General features: G+C 42.0%; 2 protein-coding genes across 2 annotated transcripts; both read left to right on the forward strand.

Moving 5' to 3' along the window:
• Nucleotides 1-852: 852 nt before the first annotated feature.
• Nucleotides 853-3,348, forward strand: LOC306748397 (tektin-2-like; the record flags this gene model as incomplete). The annotated part of the gene is made up of 9 exons (XM_079231563.1): nucleotides 853-857; nucleotides 981-1,158; nucleotides 1,331-1,456; nucleotides 1,586-1,791; nucleotides 1,920-2,172; nucleotides 2,454-2,561; nucleotides 2,658-2,801; nucleotides 2,933-3,012; nucleotides 3,156-3,348. 9 exons carry the CDS (start codon nucleotides 853-855, stop codon nucleotides 3,346-3,348), a joined length of 1,293 nt encoding a protein of 430 aa, XP_079087689.1.
• A 6,521-nt stretch (nucleotides 3,349-9,869) lies between these two features.
• Nucleotides 9,870-17,107, forward strand: rbm24a (RNA binding motif protein 24a; the record flags this gene model as incomplete). The annotated part of the gene is made up of 4 exons (XM_079232005.1): nucleotides 9,870-10,037; nucleotides 11,250-11,373; nucleotides 11,487-11,541; nucleotides 16,759-17,107. 4 exons carry the CDS (start codon nucleotides 9,870-9,872, stop codon nucleotides 17,105-17,107), a joined length of 696 nt encoding a protein of 231 aa, XP_079088131.1.
• Between the last annotated feature and the right edge of the window lie 1,107 nt (nucleotides 17,108-18,214).

An 18,214-nucleotide genomic window follows, 5' to 3' on the forward strand; every position in this document is an offset into this window, starting at 1 on the left:
AAGCTGTGAATTATTAATATCTGATCAGGCTTTAGTGTATCTACATAAAGATGAAAATGTTTAAATGAATGACAATTTAACAAAAATGATTTTGTTTTCTTATTTATTAGGTACACCTTGCTAATACAACAATAAATCCTTCATAAAGAAGTAATGTTCAGTATTTGTTGAAATTGTTTTGGAGATTTGATTATTCAACTTTGGTATTGTGTTCTACTGAGAGGTTTTCTGATTGCAGTATTTTTTTGATTTTTATAATTCCTCTGCCACTGGCAAAAGCAGAATATGGTCTGGTTTGAGCTCTGGCTGTTGTGACATTTTCTTCTGTCTGTAAGTTGGAAAAAAGTGTTTTTATATCAGATTGCCTCTTGTTGGTTTTAAATGCATACACTGCTTCATGTTTGGTTAATTTCTGAGGGCCGTTTTTTATTATGTCATATACCTGTTTAGCGAGGGGGGGATGGGGGTTCTAAAAAAAATATTGGGGGAAAAAAAATATTTTAGGGAAATGATATATGTATATCGATGGCAATTAAAATGTTGATCTTTATTGAAGCTAGGTTTTAAAGTATATAAATCTGTTGATAGGATAAATGTTTTCTGAAACCTGTATGTATTTGTATATAAATAGTTGTGTATCCATAGAGAATGCATGAGGTTCTATGTTCTTATTTATGCAAATAATAATATACTAATTCAAGGTGCGGATGTTACAAGGAACCCATTCCATATATTTGGTGACTTTCTAAATCAGACCTCACTTTTGTTCCTCAACTTGAACTGAGAGCAGGTGCTTTAACAACTGACCGTTGCTTCAGATTTAATTTTATTAATTGAAGAAAAACAACAACAATGTGGTAAGTACATCTGTTCCGTTTCTTAATACTGTCTTGTTATGTAGACTTAACTTCAAACGTTGGTTACATTTGACTTACAAGATCTGCTTCATAACGTCGTAAATGTTTTTGTCACACTGTTAGGCAACGGCGTGCACTAAAAGAGGAGAAAGAGGACCGGTTGAGGTCGGAGGTCAGACTATCTCTACCTATGTTGTCCACCAAAAAAACCCTGCTGAGCTGCAAACCAGAGCTTCAAAGTGACACATTGCTGAAGCTCGGCGAGGAAATCGTCTGTACTCTGCGTGATGATATTTCTCGGGTAATGAACTTCAGCTGATCTTCCTGTTGTGTTTTTATTGTTGATATGATTCGTGAGAGTAATTTATTCTTTGCAAAGTGAGAATTAGGACATCCTGATGAAGACTAACAGTTTTGTAGGATTAATGAATTCCAAGTGTATTTGATTTTGTAATGTCTCCATATTTTTGTAGTTCCCCTCTGCCACTCGATTCACAATGAGGCATCTCGGCTCTCGTCATATGGAGGTCAGCCAGTGGCAAGCCCAGATATCTGAGAGCATCGGGCAAGCGGATCTTGAAATCACTGCTGTGGAGCAGGTACACAAATCCATACATTTATTTACTTCTTTTCTGAATGCAAAAGAGGAAGATAAAAACACTTGGAGGGGATAAACAGTAATCCCGCTTAGTCGTTAACGATAGTCTCCTCTTCAACATTGCTTTCAGGTGAAAGAGGCTGCTGAGCACTGCCTGCAGGAGAAGCAGCTGTACAGTCCGCTCATGAGCGGCTGTGTGGCCATCAGCTCCAGTTTGAGATCTGCAGTCCAGCGACAGGACCGCGTCCTCGCTGAGCTGACGAAGGAAGAGCAGCTGACCAATGAGATCAGAGAACTGCTCCAGAAACAGATCTGCATCCTGCTTGGCAAACTAAGGTCCCACAGACACTTAACAGAGCTATTTCAGAATTATTCCCTTGTACTTTTAGTTTCTTTAGTACTTTAGTTTGCTATTCAACCTTAATTAATTAGTCGTGTCTCGCCTTATTTCCTAATCCCTCCAGCTGTGTGAAGGAGGTTCGCACTCGGTTGCTGGCAGATTTTCAGGACAAGAGGGAAGCCATCAAACTCACCACCAAATGCATCATTCAACCTGTCAACACCTTGAGCTCTGATCTCCCTGCCGGTCAATACAAGCCCAACTATGTGAGCTATGACCAGTGGCTGTCCCACTGCAAGGACCTGAGGCTAACGGCTGATACCCTGGTTAAGGACGCCGCTTCCTTCAGGCGAAACCTGCGTTTTACCCTGGTCAATGTAAGACGACACTGAACATATCTCAAAGATTTAGACCAGGAGTTTAGGGTGAACTGAATATAAAACTCGGGGGGGCAGTTCATTCAGAATAATAAGTGAATAGGACATTACATATTCATGTTTTACGTACTTAAGTGGAGGATCATTTAGCTTTTTACAATTTTTAACCCTCATTTATTTAGATTTGTTCTCATCATGGACATAGTCATGTCAACGTCTGTCCATTCATCACTATTCTTGATTGTTTGCAATAACTTTGCCGATATGTGTGACTCTTACAGCTAAAGAATGCCCAGGAGCGCCAGCGCCACAGCTCAAGTGATGCCCTGAGGAAAAAGATCAACGAGCTGAGCAGGACTCAGGATACACTGATGTGGGAGAGGCAGCGGGTCAGTCCGTCTTTCTCAGTCCGCCATCCACAAACCGACTGTACTTGACTTCTTATGATGTGCACTCATGTGTCTGTGGCTTTCTCTAATCTCCAGTTAAGGAATGAAATGTCTGATCGGACAAACGACGTACAGAAAGTGGTGTGTCAGATCAGGAGCTGTGACTTCAAGCTGCAGCGGGCCGCCCAGCGCCTGGACATCCTCAACCAGAGACCCAGACTTGAGCTCTGCCTGGACACGGTGAGTGTCTCGCCAAGCAGTGACGGTTCATACACGAGACACAAATATTCAAATTACCTTTTTTAATTCTCAGTTGTTACCTCTGTGGAAATAGGATGGCTTTAACCTTTTTTCTGTTCCTCCTCCGTCAGCCCTTCGTCAGCCTCACACTGGAGCAACATGACCTGGCAAACATGGCAGCTGGACTTCGCCCAATACTGAAGCGCTCCCAGTAAGTTTGTCCTTTCACTACGGTCACTATTGTACCTCTCCAATGAGACCAAACTGTGTCCGTAGCCACTTCCATTTCAATTTTGACTGTCTTCTTTATAATATCCTGAATGCACTGATTTTCATGTTGAACCTTATTTGTAGGCAGGACCTGGAGCTCACACAAAGGCGCCTGATGATTCTGGAAAACAAAATGGCCAAAAATGCTCATAACCTGCAAGGGGAGAAGAAGTGCCAGAACCTGCATCAGAGTTTCCTCCCTGCGCTCGACACCACTGTGGTCTTTGCCAACAAGCCCAAGCTCCGCCACTCCAGCACGTACTCCTACTTGCTGTAGAGCCGGGGAGAGTGCATCAGCGCTCTACTGCACCTCTGTGGTCTTTTCCATGTGGTGTTGCAAAATGTAATAAAATACCCTCCATCAAAATGACATTGTCTTGTCTAGAATCAGTATGTGCCCCTCCTACCTTGAGGGTTTTATGATTTCAGGTGGGATTGTGGTTTAGGAGCACATTGCTCAACGAGAAGAAAGCTGAAACTAGATAATGTAAAAATTTAGGTCGATGCAAGAAAGATACTCTTGGTTATTTTTTTTTTAGGACTTTCTAAATCAGTGATTGCAGTAGTTTTTAATATATTTAGCTTTGAGTACTTTCAGGAAATGGATCCAATTAATACATTCTTCAGTATTTCACCACCACCAATTCATTCCTGGGATTGGCAGTGTGAAAAGCTTTGATAATTTATGCTGGGAAATCAAAATCTACAGACGGTGAAGCTCAAGGATATCCTGAAGTTATAACATTTTACAAATGTTTGGTGTGAAGGCATGAGGAGGTGAGGTCTTGGCCTTAGTTTGACCAAGGACAATATTACTTAAATCCTGGATACAGAGACAGGATGCAGTCTGGAGACGACCAGAGTCAGACAAGCATCTAATAACGAGGCTCTGCAGTAACTCCTCAAAAAAGGTGTGAAGTGTTGTATAGTGCCCTGACTCTGACAGCTTGTTCCTGGGTGCCCCCTCCTGAACCAGGTCTGATTTATTGTAGCAACGGCCCCTTAGCAACGCGCCGGGTCCATGGAGATTGTGTGTAAAGGAATGTGAGGCTACACGGGTCAACACACACACAGACAAAACGCTTAGAGGTGTAATTTAAAACGGACATTTATGTATTTTATGGACATCGTCGCTTTGAGGTGAACATGGGATGCTGCAGCTCCTCGACGGCGGTGCGCCCGTTGGGACCGGAAGAGAAAGGAAACGAGGTAGGCTCCTTCTCACTAACCGCCTCTTTCCCTCGAGTCACTGGGTTCAAACGGCTGAATCATCTTCAGCTGTGTCTGAGAAACGTATTTCAGTCACATACAACTGGCAAATGGACGTAAAGGGCCGTCGGACCCGAGAGGGAAAAATATTGTCACGTGTTTCTGTGTCTTGCTACTGAGTCACTTTTGTTGGTAAACTATCAAAATACAGCATGTGACGGTGTTAAAATGGTGGAAGAATCAGGTTCTTTCATGGCCACTTTATCGAAGTGAAAGTAGCAAATCACAGTGTAAAACGACAGAAAATACGTTATGAGCTAAATGTACTTAAGGTATCACAAGTGCTCATTATGCAGACACGAAATTGAGTCTCTTTGTTGTTGTACCTTTATAATTCCATTTTATATATCAATTGTTTAGTAATATACTAAGAGATTTGTAAGGCATATGTTTTAAGGCATACCCTTTAAAACCTCTTAAACATCTATTAACTCAGTACCTGAATATATTTTTCTTACCTATCCAATAATGGCTACATATTTGTGTTGCACCTTGATATAAACATGTGTATGGCCATTCAAAATACTACTTAAGTAAGAGTAGAGAAATATTACACTCAAAATGTATGCAGCATTTTAATATTGTAGCTAGTCTAGATATTTTAGTGACTTCATATACTGTTGGGTAGGATAAGGTCACGGAATACACTAACACTAACTAATTAGGTTTCTAACTGAGGTGATGGGACATGTCGGTGCTACCTGCTGTGTATCATTATTGTTCCTGAGCGACTGTGTTCATGACAATGTGTAAACACACAGATACCACCATCAACAACAACATCATATGTGTGGCACCACTTTCCTGGGCCAGTTTTCTGCATTTCATACGGTGTCTCTGTGTCAGGATGAAGCAGGAACTAAAGGGGATGGTCGTGGAGAGTCGGCCGTGTCAAAGGGCACCACAGATAGCGGGGTGGTGATGGACAAGTGGGACACCCCTGCGCTACCTGGAGTGGTGTCCAGGAGACTCCCTCCTCAAATAAATGAGCATGTTAGAGAAAGCACTGGGGACAGAATTACGCAAGATGGTGAGTGAGCTGAATAAAACACACCGTGTCACGCTGTAGAGAAATTCCAGACCAAAAACCTGAAGTGTTTTTATTGTGTCTGTCCCCCAGAAATGTCCCTCAGAAATGCTACAGGAAAACTGCAGGAGCGACCAAAGTCCAGTGAGATCCTGGAGGAGCTGCTGAACCAAGGCATTATACCGGCGGGACAGAGCGGAGAGATGAGCAGCAAGGCTGGAGAGGCCTTTAGCATCGTGGTGAGGGCATGGTGCACACTGGACATCCTTATACAGCTGACTACTTAACTATATCAATACTGTGATATTGTACAAAGTGTTTGTACATGGTCTTAAAAGCTGCATTACATTTCTGTGAGCAGATCTAACAATTCTAGCTGAACATAAAGAAAAAAGGATGCCTCTTTAGTGTTAGTTTTGTGTATACGCATATTTAAAAAGCACAGGCAGTCATCTGCCATGAAACTATTGATATCAAGGTATTCTTTCCAGAATATTGTGATATTCGATTTTGTCGCAATATTCTCAGTTAATGAGATTTTTATCAATTCGTTCCTGATCTGATGTAACCACCCAGTCTTACTGTATATCATTACATCGAAATATGCTGTTGACCATGGTCTATTAAGATTTAAATGTATTAATGACAAATACTTGGTTCTCAAAGATAATCAGTAGTGGGTTAAAGAGGTGGCTAGTGGGGGTCCTGGTACAGCCTGAGCCAGATCCTTAAGCGTGCTTCTTTTCCATGTAAATGTCCCAACAGGCCATTCCAGTAAGCCAGCATGCACAACATCAGGGCCCTGTACGAGCACATCTTGCAGTTAGTTCCTAAAAATATGTTAGAAAGTTTATAACAAAGCAATTTAGTGCATTTTCATACAGGATGTTGATGATTTGAGTTGCCAAATTATCTTTCAAACAGGTAGGTGAGGCTAGTCAGTTTAAGTGGAAGTGCATTTATTCACCTATATTAAAATGGTTTGTTCTGTCTCCCCCTACACTGTGTTTGCGTGTGTGTCAGCTGGATGACAGGGAGGGAGTCAAGCAAAAGCCGCCCATCAGACTGGAGTCCCTGAAGGCCAAGAAGGCACAAAGTGTCCACACCATAGAAGACATTGAGGAGAAGATACGACTTGCTGAGGAGAGACGCAAGGTACAGTGTTTGTGTGTGACATCACATATTGTGCTCTTTTTCTCACAGTTTCTCTTATTGTTTATCTCCCCCACATTAATTTGCTCCCTCCATTGTTTCCCAGTTAAGTGAAGAGAAGCTCAAGATGCGTTTGAGGATCAAGTCGGCCCGCGTTCGGGGCCCCGCTCCCCCCTCTAGAACAGAGGAGGATGAGGATGAGGCCCTCACACCTGTGGAGTCGCTCCAGTTACCTCCCACCCCGAACCCCCTCGAGCCACTGCCCCACAGCCAGATAACACGCAAGGAGACCGAGGGCGGAGAGCGGGTGAGAGAGGTGGGAGGAGATGGCAGAGAGATGATGGGTAAAACAGACCAGGGAGAAGGGAGGGGAGTGAAAGTAAGAGAAAGGGAAGGTAACAGAGGGGAAGGTGCAGAGAGGGTTAGTGAGGACGGTGACGAGAAAGGGGAAGAGGAGTTGACTCAGGTGGAGAAGCTCATGGAGGATAGTCTCCTCCCAGCCTCTGAGGAGCTGGAGAGTGATTCTAGCGTTTAACATGCAGAAGACAAAGAGATGTAATTACAAAAATGAGCCATGAATTAGCACTAAGAGAGGAAAGGGAGCCAAAAAAGAATTCCTTTAGCACAAACGAAAGGTTGAAACTTGTCAAAAGAAAGATGTATACAGTATATCGTATTAGAAGAAATTAACTTGAATTAAGATGCGATGGCCCTACGGATGAAGCTAGGCTGATGTAAATAGATTGTGTTTTCATTCAAAAGTACTACTTCTACTGCAGGGAAGTGTATTGTAGCTCAGAAATAAGCACACAGGAATATGAGGGTTTTCTTTTTAAATTAAAATAATTTACCTCAGTGAAGGCTTCAATAAATATTACCAAGACTTCTTGCCAACGTACTAAACAAATTTAAATGAGATTTTAGTTTTACATTTAATTGTAAATGAATATGATACTGTTCAGTCCATTTTTGCATGTGAAGGTTGTACCTGTTCTGTTGGACACAAGATGGCGCTGTTTCAGTGGGTTAAAGCTGTGTCACAGCTCCCTGAAGTCACTGAACCTCATCTATAAAATACATTTTCAGTAGGAGGTTTTTGGCAACATGTGGAGTAAAGATGTGTAAAGTGAAGTTGTTATTGATCAATAAAGTTTTATGTATTCGATGTTTATGAATGCGTGTGTCTAAAACTTCATGAAAGTAGTAACGCATTAACCATTTGAACTTGTAAATATATATTTTTTACAGAGATTGAGGGCTGTTGAGCACGACCTTAGGACTGAGCTGTGGGTATTCAGCTGTTCCAGTGACCTTTAGCTTTTCTCTTCTGACAGGTGTGTGTACTGCAGCGAAATGGATAATAAGCACAAAGTTACAGTTTCTGCTCAGCAGCTTTTGTCTTGCTTTAAATAAGAAAAAGGGGGGACAGCTAAGATTATAAAGAATGTTTCTGGGGATTATTGCCGACACAAAATTACTGAACATGTGACACGAAGTATTTCTGAAGATTATTGGAAATGAAGTATCATTAAAGCTTTCAATAGGCCCACCGCCTGTTATTGTAAGATACTGACTCGTCAGCATGCTGCACATGAACAGAAAACAACAATTGGACGCAACCTGACCGGATCCCCATTGTTGAGCCTGGGAAACTCGATACTGGTCCCCTTTTTTCAGGACTCCACTCGGACTTTAAAGCGCGTGTGGCTGCATGAATAAAATAGTGAGAGAACAGAGACACTGTAGAAATACTCTCTATCGGGTTGCGTTCCTTTGTGGCGGTGGCGATTCACCTTCAAATGCATTTGACAGTTGTACTTTTTTCTTTAAGAATACAGATTTTGTTTTCCATTATCAACCCACAAATGGAGATCATTAATCTGCCAACCATTTCTCAGCAGACGATGTCCAGTCACATATATAGGCTATAATTGCTCATCAGTGTCCACCTGTGGGCTTGAGTCACGTGACCTTTTATATCAGCAATAACATATTTGACAATAAACATCTTTTTTTTTTCCACTACAAATATTACGCACACGTATGCGTAAATGTGTCACCGTGTTACATGGTTACAGGATAGATGTTGGCCAAACAGCGCGCTCTCAGAAGCGGAGCTCCGATGAATGATTAACAGAGTTCCTCTCACATTACTGGGGGTGAGTTATCTGATGATCCGCCCAGCAGAGCCAGATGAGGCATCACAACCTATTTTAATCATTGATGTTCAGAGACTCTTGATTGAACTGATCTTTGTCTTGATTCTCTCCCAGTACAATATGCCTGATTTAATTATTAAAATGTGATACCCATATCTTTAAAATATACAAAGGGTCGATTCATCAGATTTTCTTAAGGACCCCAAAAGAGAAAAACATATCAATATCTGTTTATAAAGCGTAAAATCATAACAGAAGTTATCTTGAGACACTTTTAATTGGAAGATGTCAGATACGATTTTTCAAACCCGTTGTAGGTTCATTAGGCCGATTCCATTATGTCCTCATATGAAGCCATTAAAAACCCACAAGTTCCCCCTCACAGTCGGCACGAGCTCTTACGGCTGTCCGCGTGAACTCAGAAACTTGCCAAAACTCTGTCAACCCCCAACAAGTGTACTGTCTATCTTGAAGAATGATCCTTCCAGTTGAGCCTCAAAGCTGCACCTGTCTGTCTGCTGCACTGCTGCTGTGATGTGTCTGTCCCCGAAGCTGTGTCCAGTGGGCAGACAAGTCCAAATACGTCTTATTTGACCAGAGAGAACATTTAAAAAAAATCATCATATATTTATTTAGAGGAAAGCGAAAATCCCCACAAATATCCACTTTTTTTATAAATTTACCCAAATGCATTCCCCTTCTCCTATATGTCCCCAACATATCATCAGTGTAATTATGTTTTGTTTGGCCCCTGATGGTTAATTAAACGCGATAGTGGAGGATCTGTTTTGTGAGGGAGCTCCAGTGTTTCACGCTGCAGGTTCCGCAGCCAGCTGTTTGCGCGCTGGTGGGCGGCGCAGAGACGGACGGAGTTGGGTGGAGTTTGGAGCAACGCTTTAGGAATGGGTCCCAAACCTATTTAGTTAGACAGCAGAGTTACCAAGAAGAGCTGGAAACACCTGATGGTCTCTGTGGGACAATCCGCTCCATATAACTCTCCTCTTAACAGTCGGAAGATAAATCTACCTCCAGACTTCATTTTTGTCGACTTTTTGTTGTATTTTCTCTTCTGAAAAACTTACAGAGCCGGCTGATCTCTCTTTCTCTCTCTTCATCCAAAGAATCACTGATAAGGAGACATTGCACTATTCTTTTTTAAATTGTTCCTATTTATTGTATTTTGCACTAACGATGCACACCACGCAAAAGGACACGACCTATACGAAGATTTTTGTCGGGGGTCTTCCCTACCACACCACGGATTCAAGTCTCAGGAAATATTTTGAGGTGTTTGGTGAGATTGAAGAAGCGGTGGTCATTACCGACAGACAGACCGGCAAGTCTAGGGGTTATGGATTCGTAAGTATTGCTCAACCACAATATTGCTTTCACTTTTACACAGAATTAAAATCTAACTTTTACGCATGTGGGAACAATCCTGCCGTGAGGCGTCTCTGTTAAAGTGCGCGGTTGTTGCTGTCTGTCACAACATCATGATTCCTATTAATTTCACTGCAGTCATGGGGTGTTTATGTTTTGATAAGAAGTCCCTGCTGAAATTCGTCATTGGCTTCTGTTGCAATCTTGCACCCACCGACTTGTTGCGCGTTGGTATGCGCCTTCTCTGACACGTTTGAAAGTGAGCTGACAGCTCTGGCTGAGAAAAACCTCACGGTGACGTCTGTGGGTTTCTGCCACTGTTACACTGGTTTCATCCTCTAAAAGCTAAAAGACATAAAGCAACCAGCAGTCCAATGCTCTACTCAGACAGTGTGTCATTATATATATATATATATATATATATATATATATATATATATATATATATATATATATATATATATGTGTGTGTGTGTGTGTGTGTGTGTGTGTGTGTTTTTGTGAATTGGTGTATACAAATCTGTTTAATACATGTAACAGGGCTGCCTGAAGAGGGATCTAAACTCCAAACTTCATTTGGAGACCATTTATATATGTTTGAAGTAGTTTTGGCACATATTACCATGTAGAGGTATAAAGTTTCACAGTCGCCCTTGATATGCAGAAACATCTATCTATGTTTGTATGTATGTAAAAACTCACATTTCTCTGTAAATACTAAAATGTTTTTACTTAAATCCTCTCTTTGGTGTAGTAGCATCACCATATTTATGCATTATTCATCCTTTTTTCTGTATTGTGTCAGTGAGGTATACGTACTTCTCAGATGTCGGCTAGGGAAGCACTGAGAGGAGAAATAAAGTCTGTAATGGGAGTGATGAGGGAGCCATGTTCAGTCAGTCATCTCAGCCTGGCTCCCATTGATAGTTTCAACACATCCACATGAGAGTGATGGATATGTGTGTGTGCTGTCAAATACCTGCTGCTGTTAATGTTGTCCTCATGGGCAGAGATACGCACAGACAGACGACTAACATGCATACACACAAGTACAGACAAGTATGTCTCCTCTCTTTCTTACACACAGTCTTTCAATGTAACTACATGCTGTTAAGCCAACCAGCAGGAAATGGAAACAACTCACACACCGATTTCAATTACATCTTTCTCATGCTTTCCCTCCTCTGACAGGTGACGATGGGGGACCGCTCGGCTGCAGACCGGGCCTGTAAGGACCCCAACCCAATCATTGACGGCAGGAAGGCCAACGTCAACCTGGCCTACTTGGGGGCCAAGCCTCGGGTGATGCAGCAAGGTAAAGACGTCACATCAGAATCAAAACAATACAAAACACATGTATTCATCTATGTTTGTTTTTATAAATGCTGTCTGCACTCTTTTTTTTACATTGTTTCCTTTGTTTTGCAGGCTTTACCTTTGGTGTTCCCCAAATTCACCCTGCGTTCATCCAAAGGCCTTATGGGTAAGTACTGATAAGTCTACACGTATTTTAAAGGAATTTTCGGATGTACACATTGCATTGAATTATTTAATTGTTTAATGTGTGATCATTTATACTATCAGTCAAATTTGTATTTATTTATCCTTTTACCTTGTTTTCTCTAATCAATAATTAGAGGTGGACAATAATTTTAATGTAGTTTTTTATTGATCGCTGTCCACCAAACACCAAGCCAGTCAAACTGCCTTTTCTAGGTTTGCCTGTTTGTAAAAGTGTGTGTGTGTGTGTGTGTGTGTGTGTGTGTGTGTGTGTGTGTGTGTGTGTGTGTGTGTGTGTGTGTGTGTGTGTGTGTGTGTGTGCGTGTGTTTGTGTGTGCGTGCGTGCGTGCGCGCGCAAGCGGACGCTTATGTGTGTGTCCGCGTGTGTGTGCGTGCTGAGTGGACAATGATGGAAACTTCCAGCCTGACTCAATGTTATCTATCTTTCTTTGGTCCGACAGGCTCGCTCTCGGTTAAGCTAAGTGTGCTGGTTTGTGACATAATCACAGATCAGAGAAGGGAAATACCTGTAGACTCAAACACACAAACAAGCTCAAAATGGTGACTATAGCTGCATGTATGTGGGTGTTGACCTGTTTTTTTATTTTATTTGAATAGACCTTAGAGATTTGTGTGCGGTTATGAAGTGGTGTTGTTAGCTAAATTGTGTGCTTTCTCACTTTAATGACCAAAAAAAAAGCTGGATTGATTGAATCTTTGGGGTGTCTTTTTACTTTACCAAGGATGAGCAAAGTTTTTGTTGTTTTTATTTTTGTTGTTGCTTTAGCTTGTGGTTGTTTAACAGGATGTGTTGTTTCTTGTGTTTCCTGGTTGTCTTGTTGGAGTGAGTGGTGGATTTTCTGTGTGTTTTTTTTCTTGTTCTTTTTTCCCCAATCATCTCCTTACTTTCATTTCTCACACAATTGCCCCAAAATAACAAAACCCATCACTGCTTGTGTGTGCCATTAGCGTCCTCCTGGTTTTAGTTTCTCACATTAACACACCGTAGCAGCAACAAATTCCCTATGAAAGTGTCTCTCTTTGCCATAAATCCGCTGGTCCACTCTGTCAGCCCTCTTGCCTTCCTTCCTGTCTCCATATATCGTTGTCTTTGCTCATCTCTACACGACATAGACCTTTGGTCACTTAACACCATTTCCCATCAGAAACGCAAAAGTGGATGTCTTCATGATGGAATGACAACAGCTACTATGTGAGCTGTAGTCATACCAATATGTGTAGTTATGTGTGTACATGTCTGGTTACATTGGTACATATGAGTATGTGCTCTTATTGTGTTTGTGTGTGTGTCTTTATCCACTCACATAGTCCCAAAGTCTCCAGTGTGACACAAACAAATGTTTCTCTCTCTCTCTCTCTCACTCTCTCTCTCTGTCTCTCTCACTCTCTCTCTCTCTCTCTCTCTCTCTCTCTGTCTGTCTGTCTCTCTCTCTCGTTAAGGAAAACAAGCACATCCATTGTGCCACACAAAGCCCTGAATGCTGACGCTGCAGTCGCATGAAGCTCTGTGTTGTGTGTGTGTTGGGGGTTATGGGGAGGGGGGGGGGAGGGTCTGGACTGTCCCTCTCTGTCATGTAAGAGCATAGCAGGGGCCATTTAAACAGGGCCAGAGTTGGTGTTTTAGGGTCCACATTAATGTCCAGCCTTTCCATCCTTAACCGTCTGACATGAACCATGTCAGTTTGTTTTTGACAATTAACACATAGGGAAACCATTGCGTACAAAGTTAATAACTGAGTGACAAAAGTATTGTCACCAATAAAGTTCACCAATCAGAGGACACCAGCAGCCCCTGTCAGCCTCCAAATAGCTCCTCTGTTTGTACAATGTAGGATGTGTACAAATGTCATGAGATAAACCAAGTAGGTCGCATAGATCTCATAAAATGGAGGAATTTTCATGTTCCAAATCAGGCACAATAAAAATCCGGCAAATGTGAAGGTATATAATGTGTCCAAAAGACTTTAACAGTAAGAAGATATAGCGCTAACAGCTAATTGCTCAGACACTCAAACAGCTGGAAGGCAGGTTTCAAACTTATCATCTTCATGTTAGGATATTAAATGTATAACTGTCTGGGTGTCTGATCCAAGTAGCTTTTTATATGTGGATTATGACTAAAGTCTAGACACATGGACAATCTGTGCCTCAGTCATAATATCAAAAGTCCAATGAGCAACTCTGTCGAAGCAGGACAGGTGTGTATACATCCAACCTCTCACACGTTCATGACACAAACACACAACCATTCAGCACAGACACACCTCACAAACATTAGATGCTCCCAGTAGGCCGTACACACGGAGGCAAAGAGCCTTTATTTAGCCTTGAACTTTAATGACTGCTGGGATGCAAGAGATCTGCATTCCAGTAAAGACACACACACACACACACACACACACACACACACACACACACACAGTGCTGAAGCATCATGGCTTCACTAAATAACCATACATTCACTGTATTGTTGAGTATCTTCAGATAAAAGAGGTTGATTTATTTCATTAGGGGCCACATTGGATGTCAGCCAGACCTTTGCTTCCCATGGCTAAAACCTCTGCTTATGCTATAAGTGTGCTAGTCTACCCGACCATCCCATTAATATAGTAGTAGTGTGGAATCTGAGACAGCTAGTACGATCTAAAAAATGCATTGAGCTTAGAGTTTGATTTAGAGAGCATTGTAAATGGGTTCATACCAAAGTCCTTTTTTAAAATGTCAAAATAGCTGCAGCCTCTACAGTCAATCATATACGGTAGCAGCTGTTAAAACATGTGCAGCTGAAAGTTTTGGTGGAACGTTAGCTTGTTTCTTTAATGCCATTCATGCAGAGTCACAATGGACAGTTTAAAAAAACCCAGAGATATCGTGTTTTTTATTCAATACATTCTTCCCTATCAAACGCTTAGACAACAATTCTTAGACAGTGTTATCAAGCCGGTTAATTTCAGCTTGGCGCACATCATTCCTACTATCTTCACATATATTCTCTGGACCTGGACTACAGTTGTAGTTAGTTAAACAACATATTAAAAAGTAGATACACCTTTTGAGCAAAGTTCTTTGAACCTTATCAATAATCCTCAAAGTTTAATTTGATTTGTGAGGAACAGATAACTGTTTGAATAAATTAAGGTATAATGTTCCCATATTGTAGGTAGTTGGGTTAAACCGGTGTAAAAAAAATGGTGTGACAGTGTCCAGACAGTGTCATGTGACAGTCTGTGTAACCATGAGCGTTGGAGTGTGTACTAATAGGCTAATATTAGCTTTTTATTACATATTAGACAATGGGCCTGTCGTGGGTCATTCACATAGTATGAAGAGTTTCCTCCAGTCGGCTGGTGTTGATTAATTCAGTGATTTGACTTTGACTTCAGATAATACACAGGAAATGTCTCTCCGCAGTTTTGTGAGGGAGTTTTAGAGATGGCGTCCTCTAAAATCATTAACTGCCTCACCCTGCTGAGTTTCATTAGTGTGAGTTTCAAAAGAGAGATTTAGTGTCACATGATGATTAAATGCTGTTTCTGAGGATTTGGAGTGAGAAACAGAGTAACTCTGGAGAAAAAAAAAACATCATCTTTTCAATGCTGACGTTTTGTTTCTGGCCTTCAGAAATTGTTGAAACCTGTGTATGTGTTTCGCATTGACCTTTGACCTTTACTGACGACCACACCAAACCTCTACATACCCACTTTCAGTTTATTCCCTCCCTTTTCTTTTTTGTGTCTTCACAGTTGAGTGATTGTGCTGTGCCAGTGTTGTAATCAGTCTCGTTGAGGTGGACTATTTTTAAATATTTCTTCCTTTCTGACGCCTTGCTGTTTTGTTTTTCCTGTTTTTCTCCTGGCCCACGTTTTTTTGTTGAGATGTGGATTGGATTGGATAATGGAGTGCTCACAATAGGGTTGCCACGATAGATCCTGCCTTTCAACCTTTCACATTTTCTGCACCTCCTTTCTTTTTTTCCCAATCCAGACTCAAAAATGTGATCACCTGATGTTCATTTATGCAGACTTGACTGATTATATTATCCTTGATTTTCTCTCAACAGATTTTTGAGCCACTACACTCACATAGTTGTTGTTGTAGTGTTGTGCAACACATATCACATTGTTTCTGTCAAACCTGATTCCTCTCGTTCATTTGAATTAAAATGAGATTGAATATAACTCTACTTTTATCTGTAAAGTGAAGGGGGGGAGGGCTGTTTTTCTGGACATCAGAGACTGAATTTCAATTCAAAGTTTTCTTCTTCTTGCATCCACCTACAGTCAAAAGTTGACAGTTCACTTCTCATTAGTACACACTTCCAAAGCTCCCCTCATACTTGCTTTCCGACTTAGTTTCCAGACCTTATAGAGTCTGCGGGAGGGGGTTTAAGGCAATGTCATGAAGGGCAGAATGTGCTCATTGTTCATAATTGTTTATTTAATCGAAACATCCCTCTGGGTGCGAAGCCTAGTCCCGGCTCCCCTTGCTGCCTCCCCGGCTCTTTGTCCAGACACAGAGGGGGAAATGGCCAGCAGCGTCCTTTTAGAAAACTGTCCGGCTGTCAAAGTGGCAGTGACATTTCCACAATGCCTCTGTCCGCACCCCCACCCCCGGCACTGTAAGCCTCCCTCTCCTCTCCACCCATTAGCCCTCCAGCAGGCAGGGGGACGGCACCAGAGCCAAATCCACATGTGACGGACAAACCAGCTACAGGTTTCAGATCCCAAACTTTTTTCTTCTTCTTTTCATCTCACCTTCCTCTCTGCCTCTCTGTAGTTCTGCCTCCACAAACTCAAAACTGACCAAAACAAGAAATATGAAACCTTTTTTTATCCTCATTTATCTTATCATAACAGCATCACCTCCTCCAAACACAATGGGACTTTTCAGTAGATTTGAGTGCCATTAAACACCTCTGGGTGTTCAAAGTTTTCTTCACCTTCCACTCTTTTTTTCACAGAGAGATTTCTATTTTGGCAACCCTATATTGTTCTAATCCCTACTAGCAGGCATTTCCTTGGTGTTCTTGACTGGTGGATTGGACTGGGGCTCAGTGGCGGGCGGTGGGCGGGCGCTTGGCCGTAGTGTGATGGAGTTGGGTTTGGGTTTGAGGATGGGTGCTAATACGCACAGACTGGCTGAATCAAACTAATCTACTGTATGTGTGTTTGTTTCACAGCATACCGGCCCACTATATGTACCCTCAGGCCTTCGTTCAGCCTAGTATGGTCATCCCTCATGTGCAACCTTCAGCTGCTGCACCCGCCACCGCGTCCTCTCCCTACATCGACTACACCGGAGCTGCCTACGCGCAGTATTCTGCAGCTGCAGCCAGCGCTGCCGCCGCCGCTGCATATGAGCAGTACCCCTACGCTGCATCCCCTGCCGCTGCAGGCTACATGGCTGCCGGGTATGGCTACGCAGTCCAGCAGCCTTTAGCCGGAGCTGCCCCAGGATCAGCTGCCGCAGCAGCCGCAGCCTTTGGTCAGTATCAGCCTCAGCAGCTGCAGGCCGACCGCATGCAATAGCAGCCACTGCAACCACTGGACATGCGGAGCGAGGAGGCCCGCCCACGGCCACAGCTGATTAGTCACGAGAAGGAGCTGCGACGGAAAAGGAAGAGGGAGTGGCCTTAAGGGTGGGCATGTCAGCGACTTCGAGGCAGAGTAGCTTTAAAAAGGTGATGATGATGATGGTGGTGGTGATGATGGTGGTGGTGGTGGTAGTGATGATGATGGTGAGGTGGAAACTTTTTACAGTAACTTTCCAACTTGCTGTGCTTCAACCAAAAAACAAGAAAATGAAAAAAAGTCGCAGAACAAATAATGGAAAGTGATTTATTATTATTGTTGTTGTTATAACTATTATTATTATTATCATTACTATTATCATTGTGGTAGAGTACTTATTTCTAGAAAAGTAAAGCAGGAACTAATCCCTGAGGTTGGTATAGGTGTTAAACTAAGCCTTTAAGTCCTATTGCTGTCTTTAACGTTAGTTTAGGAAACTGTTCTCTTTTTTTTCACTTGTGGTTTTCCACAAGTGTTTTCAGTTATTTGATGCCCTCATAACATTTATATTTATTATTGTTATTATTACACATTGGGGGCTCTTCTTGTTCTTTTTGTCTTTTCAAGTGCTTTTTTTTCTGATAATCAGGGAAATGGAACCGTTTCCAACGTGTTAGCTATTATTATGTGACCTCTGTCAGGAAGTCGAGAAGTCGTAACTCGTCGTGTCACACATATTTCAAGAACTACCTTTTTAATCTTCCTGATGCTGAATGTCCCTTTTTTTACTCTGTGTCTCGACCTCTTGACCTATGCAAAGCAAACAAATCACCAGGAGACAAAAAAATGAAGAAAAGCAACAAAAAAATGAAAATGTCATCAACTCTGACTTGATTCTTGGACTAAAGGGGGACTTGGCAAACAAAACAAACGCACTGACAAAAGGAGAGAGGTTGAAAATGGCTCCAGACAATGAGAAACACTAAATCAGTTGCTTTTCCACATGTTTCACTCACACGTATACACAGGCACATGCATCCAGAGTTGCACACATAGCAGTCACAGACAAAGGCAGCACAGTTGTGTTTCTCTCTGGCTCTGGGATGGAGAGAAAGAAAAAGAGAA

This window comes from Taurulus bubalis (genome assembly GCF_910589615.1).
Source record: "Taurulus bubalis genome assembly, chromosome: 16".
Lineage (NCBI taxonomy): Eukaryota > Metazoa > Chordata > Actinopteri > Perciformes > Cottidae > Taurulus > Taurulus bubalis.